The 12204-nt window shown below is 36.8% G+C and overlaps 1 protein-coding gene across 1 annotated transcript in view; it reads right to left on the bottom strand.

Moving 5' to 3' along the window:
- The window catches only part of HOMER1 (homer scaffold protein 1), an 89420-nt gene that overhangs the window by 43371 nt on the left and 33845 nt on the right, over window positions 1-12204 (bottom strand). The window contains exons 4-5 of the mRNA XM_031051524.2: window positions 11458-11550; window positions 3803-3945 (exon numbers count right to left, since the gene is read on the bottom strand). Of these exons, the coding sequence (XP_030907384.1) occupies window positions 3803-3945; window positions 11458-11550 (236 nt within the window). The remainder of the gene's footprint in view (window positions 1-3802; window positions 3946-11457; window positions 11551-12204) is intronic.

The following is a 12204-nucleotide window of genomic DNA, read 5'->3' as shown; positions in this document are numbered from 1 at the left end:
TATATTCTCTCTTCAACGGGCAAAGAACAGGTTCACCAGTTACCAAAAGCTCCAAGCAGTAGCTGCAGAGTTCACTAAATACATTATTCAGTTTTAACATTGGAATTATATTATGAAGATGAGTAAGTTTAGTACACTGTTTCTCTGGGCTCACTCAGATAACCAGAAATTGTATACTATGCACCATCAGGATTAAAAATTTTATTTAAAAACCAGTCACATCAGAAGTAGTAAAAAAAAATGTTCACAGCTTCTCTCCAGACCTCATTTTATGATCAACAGTTTTCAGTTTGGAAAAAGAAATAATAATCACAACTCAAAGAATGTGGAAAGTGTTTTTTTAAGAAAGGAAGATGTCTTAAGAATAAAAAGACATACTTCTTTTAGTCTTAGTTATTTTAAATATTAGATCTGATTAACTAGCTTCTATCAGAGAAACAAGCCTTCCTGGACTTGCTATCATTCAGGAAAGGTCTGATCAGTGTGTCAGCCAAGACTTTCAAAAATTCTAATGCCAGGCTTAGGCTTCATTTGTTCTGGCAGCATTACTCATGAGAGTAGTGCTCAGGCTGTATTGTATTTTAGGATGTGGGAGTTCCCAAGTACTATTACTTCATAATTCAACAATAACCATCATAGATGGTAAAAAAAAAAGCAAGATGTTTAATTACAAGAATTTATCTTCTGTGCAAGGTTTGTAACTGAAATATCCTTATCTCTCAAGTAGCTGACCAGAGGAACACTGCTTGTAAACAGACTTCTACTTCATGCTAAGGGAATATGAATAGTATTTTAGACATATACTGGAGAATTTACATTTCAATGCTTACAATTATTTACTGGAATAATGAGAAATTTGTGTTCTAATAACAAAACTCTGGTGACTTAAGTAATACTGGCTTTCAGCTTCTAGGTACAAGTAGTCAGAAAATAACAAAAAATACCAGTGTAGTCTACACTTAACTCTGTGGAAGTAACAGGCCACATCAACTTACACCAAGACATAAACAGCACAGAGAACATTTGCAGAAGAGGACATATCTGGCCAGTGAAGATATGTTACAAGAAAATCAAACTAAACATTTTTCAGACGTGCAGATTAAAAATGACAACTAGTAAGATGCAGTCTTAAGTATGACCTCCACACCAGTGATGTCTGGTCTTGTAAACTCCTGTCTGACCCTTCCAGTTCATACAAGGACATGAAAACCCTTTACCTGTATAACTGTTCTGACAGATGCTCCTTCAAACCTTTAACTTGGTTGTCTGCCACAGACACCTGCCCTCAGTTGAGCCTGGCAATCCCCTCAGCAGCAACTCACTTCCCAGCTCACCAGCCACCTTCATAGCTGCCCCATAGCTGCCTGGGCCTCTGTCGTGCAGCCCCTCACATGCCTTCACTGAGGACCACTCTTTTTTGGTTCTTTACAGGGTAAGTATGTACTGACAGTGCCAGAGCACAATACAACTCTCCTATTCATGGAAGAAATTAACTCCTTTGGTAGTGTTATTTCAGTGAAGCATAGGCAGCTTCAGTGACTCTGAGAGTATAAATGTATAATGTATAAAGCACTGCCACAAACAAGACAACATTCGAATGCCCTTCCCGTGTTACCCTCCTCACCCGGAAGCATTGGCTAAAGTTCACTTTTGTCCAAAAGCAGGGTGCAGGAGGAAGAGTCTCAGTGATAGGCAGGAGTTACCAGGGTGCACAAGGAAAGGGCTCAGTTCAGCAACTCCTCTCCATCATCCACGGAGTGCCACCAACAGACAGCATCATCAGAAGGGCAGAGAATAAGAAGCACAGTCCCTTTCTGTTCCCAACACATGAAAAGCCCAGGGAGTCTCCATATATTGGGGTGTATGGTTTTAAATTTAAGTCTTTTTTCTTTTTCCTTTAAATAAGGCAAGCAGATTGCCTGCACAGAGCACGCCTTCAGCCAGCACAAGCAGCTATGTATGTCTACCAAGTTGCCAATTTAGTATTATGAAATATCTCTACAAAACATCCCCACTTAATCTGGACTAACATAATCCTGAGAGCTTCACTTTCCATCTCTTTCATGCATGTGTTTCATGCATCTTTATTTCTTTATAATAAATAAATAACCTTTTTTATTTATAATAAAAAACATAACTAGTCAAAAATCTAATTTATTTCAAAGCTTTTTAAAAAGTTGCATTTTCTTCAGCAATAGCTCACTAACAGACCTGAAGCTACCATAAGCAACACAAAACTCTGGTCTTTTCAGAATCATCATGAAAAATGACCCTCAAAATGCAGAATTATTGTAGGAAAACAAATTTGAGCTAGTGGTATAACAGGATAAGAAACTAAAACCAGGCACTCACACTGCATACAAGAAGTAGACAGAAAAATGCAAAACACATGAAAGATTCATAACCTCTGTCATACACCACCAAAAATTACAACTGGGTTGTTTCAAAGCAAATCTTTAGTCATGCTCAATGCAGAGGAAAGCTTACTTACTACACTGACATAAGAGAAAACATTTACAGATGCGGAATGACGGGAGATCTTGCAATTATTATTTAAAAAAAGGAAAAAAAAACCCAAAACAAACAACACTACTCATGTGGACTTCATCACAATGCCTTTCCACAAAAAACACTGATGGAGAATTTCAACACACAAATAATTCAAATTAACTCACTACAGAACACTGACAAATGTGCAACACTTGCAATTCTTAAACATGCACACAGCACTCTTACAAAGGACCATTTCTCCTAGAACATTTAAGAGATGCACTAATGACAGCTGAAGTATAAAAATAAACACAATCACTCTGTTAAAAAAAATAATGCAAAATTGTAACTTTCTCATTTTAGAATGTATATTATTTCCAGATATGTTTAGTATTATCCTCTTACAAAAACCAAGAAGTCCTGCATAATTCCATCTCTGCTCATTCTGAATTGCATGACATACCTGAAGTTGTAGTAATCCCCAGTCTTTGATCAAGAGCTCTTAAAACTCTATTTAAACTGAATTAGGCAATGTTTAAAAAAATATATCTAGTATTTCTAGCTCTGTTCTAAGCTTATCAAATGTTTCAGTTAATTTTCCACAGTCTCAATACATTGTGCTTCATTGAGAGTGCCCCATTTACAACAATTTCTGATAGGTGAGATCCATCTTAACTCATTATTTGTATAGTTAAAGTCCTATATAATTAAATAGAGTCTTTGCTTTCTTAAAGAACAGAGCACAGCACTCCTAATGCAACAAAATGTAATTCAGTCCGAAGCAGAACTACAATTCTCTTGTATTTCAGAAGAAGTTGAAAAATGTTTTCAACTGTCATGATAACTGTTAAGTTAGAGGCTGCTTTAAACTTCTGAATTCAGAAGTGCTGTAAGAGACTCTTCTCTTCCAACAGCTCACCAAAGAACATCCAGTCCTATCAGACATTTAAGGAATGTGTGCAAAACTGATTTAATTCGAATATTCTATGAAGCAGTTAATTTTACTAAGATCTCAGACACAGAAATGCTTCCTGTTAAAGGGACATCTACACTACTCAGTGTTCAAGGGCTCATGTTAAGGTGTTTAAACTCTGAATTAATATTCCCCGAATCTTATTCCAAAATATTTTCCATACCTGCTTTTTTCTTAAAACAAAAAAAAATATTGTGCAAATGTAAAAGACAGTTCATTTTTGGTGGGGAGGTTGGGTTTGGTGGTTTGGGAGTTTTTTCATGCAAAATGGGAGAAGGTCCCTTTAACAAGGAAGGAGACAGGTATCACTTAATCAGGATGTGGGAATGGAATCTGTACCTATGGGTAAATGGCAATGCGTTCTGGGTTGGTTCAGCCCTTGGTTCTGAGTTCTGCGTCACTTCTGGCATCACTCGCTCATCATCTGTCCCGTTAATACTTTCCGGCGTTAAAGGAGACTGAATATCCCCTCCAGCTGATTCCTTAAGTAAAACAAAAAAACACATTAAAATTACAAACAGCCCTGCTCAGGAGAGCTATGTGCATGTAAGGGCCAACATGAATTCTCAAACGATACACAAATTTAGGTTCAGCTTTCCAGCATTTCTCATGGCAGTATTTCACCACATGAATTTTAGAAGTAGTTTATTAACATAACATTCACATTATCTTGTACAAAACACAACTGACCTATGAATTATTTGCAAGTATTCTTGTATTGCTTATTACAGCGCTCTCTCTCTTACCTGGTATTACATTCTGCCTTTATCCTGCTACACAGTGCATGACTACTGACACCCAGGATTCTTGTCTTTTATTTTATATTCTAATATGGTGAAACAAACAATTCTAATATTTGTTTCAAAAATCTTTCATATTGTTTATTAACCAAAGTGACATGAGAAGGGCCACTGGTGGTGCATCCACTGTTTCACACATGAGCCATCTGTAAAGAACGCTTGCTCAGCGAAGCCCCTGAGAAAGTTTTGCGGGCACATTAGTGGCTTAGTTCTTGCTGGCTGTGGTATTGTCTGTGAAGGAGAACAACCCGGCTACACCCAGACAGCTTCCACTACTGCTATGTAACTGCACACATGAAAAACTTAATGGTTGTCCCCCAGCAAAGGGCACTCCTGGGGATTTAATCACGCTTCCCCACTCCTATATGTACATTTGTGTTTTGGCCAACAAACACCATTTGCTAATTTTTTAGTCACTGAAAATTATTTATTTTTTATTCAAACAAAGTACAGCCTTGTAGCCCACATTCTAGTTTAGAACATTATAGGCTTTTCAGTCCCTGCATGTGGTTTAATTTTAGTGTTTTCTTTCCTATTCTATTCTTTTTCAAGTAATGGGTTTTGCAGGAGATCAGTCACATAAGCTAAGCAGCTCATCTTAATTTTCAAATGTCTTAGCAGGATTTCAGTAACCAAGTGACAACATTTAACTCTGAAATAGAAGAGCTTCATGAATAGAGTTCAATGAATGTCACAGAGGGGTGTCTATACAGCAGAGGACTGGCTGAATTACAGAATTTCCATAAGTTAAACATCTTCAGCCAGCCTTCTACCACCTGCATGGGAACTAGATAAACTGCTATTTAATGTTACTAAGCTTAAGCACAAGCAGTCCCTGAAGTCAAGAGCTCCTCTCCCCAGCTCTTTGACACTCTGCATAGGAAACTGAAGAACAGCAATCTCAGATGGAACTGCAAAGTATCTGAAGGTCATCATGATCATACAAGATCAGGGTTTAATTCTGAACCTCCGCTTGTAGCCTTTAGTTAGTTTAAAAGGATAAAGCCTTCTGAAAGCCAGTACTGAAGCCAATCCTCCATCTGTAGGAGATGTCCTTGACTTTGAGACTTAATTAGGTGGAAAAACCCAGTTCTTTTAAAGAATATAAGATCATCACTTTCCACACCTTTCTGGAGTCCCTCAACCAAAAAAATGTTGTTGTTCAATGTTTTCATTGCACTTTAAATTACAATAAGCCTTTGCAGCACAACAATTGTCAAAATTTTGCATTTATTCTGCCACATTTTTCATACAGTGAGAGATACGTATCTGACTCTACAATATGAATTAGTGGGTGATACAACATTTTAATACTGACTTCAAGTTATATTTTATTTAGCATTCGTGCACATGCACCAGTGTCTCCATTAGTAAATTCTTACTGATTAAAAAGCAGAAATAATTAGCTCACACTGATTTAATTCCACAGATAAAAACCCTTATTTATAACATAAATATAGTGGTTTTATGATATGAATGAAAACTGTTACCTACTTTCAGAAAGCTTGCTATTTTACACTCAAAACTAGTAAGTGTTAATACTTTAAAAGTCAACATTTTTACAGAACATTTTACTGAACTGAAACTGAATTGAAATTAAGTGTGAAGAGAGCAGTAAGCAAGATAACCCAGCAAATAAATTATTCTACACAAATTATATGGTTTTGCCTATTATTATCCTTCACAGGATAGACATTTGACAAACAATTTCTACTGACACTGAATGAAAGGCTTTATGGACCCAGGAGTTTCTCTTATTTCCTCCTCCCAAACTACACTAAGTATTCTGAAAAATACATACCTCTCTACGAAAAAAACACACTCTACAAAATCTAGATGGCTTGTATCTTTAAGTTTGAATTCCTGCACCACCATTATTAGATACATAAAGCCAAAGCCTACTTATTAAAATGTTTTGAGTATGAATAAATAAAAAATAGTTCAGTAGGAGAAAAACAAATGTGCAAGTTCCAACTAGACTTATTTTTCTGTACAGCACTCTCATAGACTTCTAATTTGAATGCAACTGAAGTGAAAAACGTTAATGCAGACAATCATAGTCTATGTAATACCTGAGGGCTCACTGCCTGCAAATCCAAGAGGGGCTGATTTTGTATGTACAAGAGAAGCATCAGATTCTAGGATGTGTTTCTTCCACCAGTAATAAAGGTTAATTAGTGCTCTCAGACACTCACAACTATCCTTGCCTGATAAATAATTTATGTGCAAGGAAATATAATGAAATTGACTACAAATAAAGCACCAAAGACAACAGAAAGCCACTCACACTGGACAATTGTTTTACAAATGTTTAAAAAGAATGTCTTCCCATTTTAGTCAGAGGAAAAGAATTTTAGAAAGACTTTTGTGAGATGTTCATATGTAATGAAGTTTTTATTCCTTACCACTGTAGTTTCACACATCCACTCCAGACTTCACAGAGCTGGGGAAAAAACTGCGGTCAGCTTAAGAAGAGATTTTCATCCTTCCCTTCTAGCTGAGGTAGCAGGTTAATTTAGTTCTAACATTCAACGGTATAGAAACGATATTGAAAAACATAGCTCTTAAATTGAAAATGACAAGTCTTCCTATAAATCAGTGATGTATTTTAATGCCTGATAATTCTCAGCCATGACAGTTACAAATAGGTTTTTAATACATTTGAAAAGAAAGGATTAACAGCTCTCCTGTGGTACCACTGTTGTATTATATATAGGTTTTCTGGAGAATATTGAACTTTAAGTCACTCACCAGTCGTGGAGTTACACACGCTCTTGAGGATTAGTATTTTTCCACATGATGAGTAGGCAAGACATGAGAGTCTGGCTCAGGTATATTTTGCTATTTAAGAGTTTGTCAGAGATCTGCACTGCCTAATGGAGCTCTGACCCTACTAATAGGTATACAGGACTTCAGTGATGCCAAGCAGTATAAAAATGACAGTGCACACAGTATATAAACTAAATATAACATAGGGGAATTCATCAAAAAATGCCTCAATTTTAAAATCTTACAAACAAAATGCATACACTCACAAAAGAGTCTCTACAGTAAAACAAAGGTCTTCACAGCACAGACCAAGCCACCTTTTAATGGTGTCTAAATAGAGAACAGAATAAAAGGAGTAGGTCATTCCAAAATCATGAACACACCAATTCCAGCTTGCTTTCCTACTATGTATTATACTGCTTTCTCATTAAGTATTCCATACACTTCCCTGGCTGCTGTTCATGGTTCTTCTCTGTGCAGTACTGACTGGCAATGGTGTAAGTCTGCCAGCTACTGATTCAGATACAATAACAATTATGAGAAATGTTTGTTCCAGCACAGAAATTCACATAACATCCCAGAAAGTTACTTTTTCAACAAGCTTTTTAAGCAAACTTTGGACTTCTACAAAGAAAAAGCCAACAGGTTTTTTTGCCATGACCATTTTGCCAAAACCAACCCAATTCTTGCACTAAAAAATTATGTGATCCTGCAATTTTTCAGGCAACAGCTATTCCTTATAGTCTGCATAAAAAGGGATCAGAATTGCAGATAAGACTATTTTGAGTAAATCAGTCACCACACAATATCAAATATTAACAGAAGTCTTAATCTGAAAAGACCAGGGTTAAAAGCAATATCTGAGGACAGATTCTTGCTTAGAGAAAAAGAACTGAAGTTCAAAAATTCATTTGCTTGCAAGACTGATAGAGTGAGACTGCAGACCACACAAACTGCTCTATTTGGTTCTACACTTTCACCAAGTTAAAGTTTGTTTAAAAAAGAAAAGAAAACAAAACGAAACAACAAGAGGGGGAATACACACAGTTTTCAGGCTATTGCTTCCTGTGAGCTCAGTGAACTCCAGATCAAACTGTTGCTTTTAGTGCATAGGCAAGTTTGTAACTGAAAATAGACTATGGGTGGCTTGTCACTGTAACAGCCATGAGTTCCTGATCTAAGCAAATTAATTCCCTATATTGTAAGATGGGTCTGGGAAATAGGAGGTGGCACAGCAGGAGAATCAGTATTTTAGTTTTATATAAATAAGGTAAGAGCATTGTAAAGCTTTATTACCTAAGGCTGAGTTGAAGGGACACCAGATGGAGGTACCTATGTGCATAGGTGGTCTCAGAAGTAAACAGTCTCCAGACATATCAGATAAAGTGTGTACTATTATACAAAGCCATTTTCATACAGACAGGTTCGAAGTACAAGTTCTGACACAGAAACAATACATTCCTCATTTCAAGAAAGCATCAGACAATATCTCTCTTTTAATTTGTTGGTCCAGGCCACCATCTTTCTGTGGACAAGTGAAGGTCTTTTTACATTTAAGGTAAATGGTGATTTTATGTATTATCTAATATTCTGGGGAAATAAAGCGAAGCCTGTTGGTAAATAGGAGGAGAACAGGCAGTATTAAAGAAACAGTAAGAATGCAGAGTTTAGAATTAGCAGCATTATAGCTTAAGGGAAAAAGAATTCCTACTATTGAGTAACCACAAATCCAGCTATGTATTGCTTTCTTTCTACTGTGTGTTACACACACACAAAAGCCAAACAATATATGCTGTCAGATGAAATAGAATATTCAAAAAATACTCGACCCTGAGCTACTACTTATAGGCCATTGAGGCATCTTTCTGGTGGAAATGCCTAGAAAAACAGTACCAGTATTTTGCTAAAGCTCCTAACACCTTAGAGAAGCAGCCTAACTTCAGTGGACCTTAGATAAGACTGTTCTTAAGTTTTAGGATAGCTAACTCAAGCAAGTACTTGAGCTACAAATACATACTCTATTTCTGAGATACTTCTATTGTTATGTCTAGTTTTATATTCCTTCCCAATTTCACAACTTTTTGCAGAACATTCAGAATTGAAACTCACACATACCAGTAGTATATGCAATGAACAGCAAACGCCCTACACAGGGTTTTGTTACACTATTATTTGTTGTAGAGATATTTTAATAAAGATCAATCTGTAGGGACATACTGACTGCAGAAAAAAGCACATGTACTTCTCTTAAAATTGCGTAGCAGAGAGGGTAGCCAGTGCACCATATCTGGTAATTAACTGATAAATAATAACAGCATTTATTTTAGAGCAGTACCAAGAGAAATAAAACATTTTGTTTGACACGTATGTTTTGCCAGTCTCCAGGTAGGAGAGCGACTGACACTTGTAGCTGAGTTACCATTATATATCTCACTACTTGCACACTACCTCCCAGTGCCTTTCTGTGAAAGATACCTAAAAGAGCCAGACTCCTGTGAAGTCTTAACTAGCCCCTGAAAATGTCTCTCTCCTTCCTCTTTTACTCTCCCTCTCTGTAAAGGATCATTAGGCAAAAGATAAAGAAGAGCTGTAAATGACTGAGAAAGGCAACACCTGAATTATCTGCCTTGCAGCCACTCTTTGGCAGCTGGTCAAAATAACAGCAAGTGGTCCTCTGTATGGCTCAAGGATCCTGCTTCCCTTCCTGCTACCAAGCACCCATCTTCCCCCAGTCATAAACCTCAGAATGAGCCCCAGTGCTATGAAGTGCTACAGTTTGCTATGAAGCCATTGTCTTTCATCTGCTCCAGAGTTCCTGATTCAAGTCCCTTCTCTCTGAGGAAGTAATGAGAAGCTTCGAGTATGTGAAGAATATTATGCTGATGTGCCGGCACTTGCACTAACTGTATCCTTCTGAATAATATGCTAACTTACCAGCACAGTGAAAAGTTAAGCCCTGAATGTAAAATTATTCCTAAGTGTGCAGTAATTAAATTGCAGCTCTCAATATGCATTACAGAATCACTCAAGGTAACATTTCTGTAACTGCCTACAGTATAAAATGTTAGGTTCCATGTATAAAAGGAAATCTGTCCAGAATACTAATACTAATAGCTCATATACTTTAAGAGAAAGCTTTAACCATGGGCAGCTGCCAGATGAAAGCATCTTGTCTCTAAGTAGTTCAAGTTCATGTCCAAACCAAACACTAATTCACTCCATTCTACAATGTTGGATTTACCTTCTGAGTCTAGAATATTAATAAACATGTCAGAAGAGAAGCAGAGTAATTGTTTTGCCTATAATATTGAGTAACTAGAGGCCTAGCTGAAGCACTTCACTGTTTCTAAAGGCAAGTATATATTATAGGTTGTAACACTGAAATACCTGCTTCCATTATCTCCGTGTTTATTTATGGAATTTATCAGAAAGTGAGATACAGCCAAGGAAACTAATAAAAAAGGCCTTACTTTTATCCTATCACAGCAATGCAAGGAGTTAGTCATTAACAGCGAAGCCAACCTAGTACTTGGGCAAAATGCCTACTGCAAAACAACAGGAGGTTGGTTCACTGGGTGTATTCTTGTGGTTTCCACTGACTTCTCTTGGAAAGACACCAAATGTAGCTTCCTGGTGGAAATAAAACTATTTGTATAGTATGTTACAAATAGCCTGCCATCTTTGTTCCATCAAAGATCAGGAGCATATTACTGTGTAAAGCACCCAACAGATGCACTGATTCAATGAATTAAGACTCCCCAGAAAAAAGACTCAGCTGCTTTAATCCTACTCAACTCAGTAACCCCTGCTGTAGTTTTAATGCTGCTTCATCCTCCAAGAGAAGGAATTACCTTTGTCTTCGCTATTGGTTAAAACAAATAGCTACACACAGAGACAGAAACACTGGAGAGGAGGGGAGAGCAGAAATGGAGGGGCATAAAAGCCCCATGCAATTGCTTTTTTCAAAGCAAATTCAACACACTGCACAATACTACACAGTAGGAAATAAAAAGAGTTTGTTGTTTTAACTTCGATTTTTGTTGTAATAATTCTTCTGTGAAAGTCCTTTACAGTGCACCACCTGAAGTTTTATAGATACAGTACGGAACAAACACAAAGGTGTTCACTATAGATTTACTTACATAACTGCTCACCATGTTTACTCATTTTCTGGGTGAAGCTCAAAGAAAGGAATAGGAGTAAACAAAAGGCAAATTTTATTTTAAAACAAGTCCCCCTGACACTTCTGTAGCGTATGTTAAATGTATTCTTAGACTTCTTGACACTTCCAGCTGACTGTTGAGAGTATTCATGGTAACTGAGAAGTATCCCATCCAATTTTAGTACAACATCTGTGTGTACGGTACAATACAGTAAGTAGCACAGACATGGAGTACAAGGCTTCAATCAGGCAACAAGACTCACTTGAGAGGGTGTACTTGTTAGCTCCATCTTTTCTTGGGATTTTTCCTTTGCTAGTCGTGCAGCTTCTTTGAATTCCTGAAATTTTTCAGCAAACTGAAGATACATATTTAAAAAAAAAAAAAGAAAAAAGAGAAAGAGTAGGTGTGAAGTAGTACTTTACATGCAGAACAGAATGCTGCACTTAACATTTTACAAAGTCAAATTCTGTCAGCAGAACTTTTTAGTTTTCTCATTATATACTCATTTAAGTGAGTTGCACAGTGATGTCACTTTCAGACATAATGCACACTGTTTGTATGTCATGAAAATTATGATGTAATGAAGTTTGATCTGCTGCTCATAATGTTAAAAACCTTCACCACAGACATGGCTAGTAAGTAATAAGCTGCCTTACACACATGATTTCAGACTTAGGTTTTACACCCTTCCTGACAATAAAGGATCTGGTTTGAAGCCTACTGTGGTCATTATTAGCCTAGAGTTTTCAAAGGCTTCATTCTTTCATGACTGAAATACTGATTTTTCCTCAGATTTTAACAGCATTTATAATTTCAATAGCTGTTTATGGAAGCAGCAACAGGAATATTGAGTGAAGTTCATTTCTCGATTGTTTATTCACATCAATCAAGTTAAAGAACAGATTCACTGAACTAAACACTTGTATATACTAAGTTGAAGAATTGCATATTGAACTGCCATATGAAGCTTGATTTCTATGGTGCTGGTACCTCTTCCAATAAATAACTA

Source organism: Melopsittacus undulatus, chromosome Z (assembly GCF_012275295.1).
Source record: "Melopsittacus undulatus isolate bMelUnd1 chromosome Z, bMelUnd1.mat.Z, whole genome shotgun sequence".
In the NCBI taxonomy this organism is placed as follows: Eukaryota; Metazoa; Chordata; class Aves; order Psittaciformes; family Psittaculidae; genus Melopsittacus; species Melopsittacus undulatus.
Note: the sequence above shows the minus strand (reverse complement) of the source record. Positions and strands in the feature narration are given on the sequence as shown.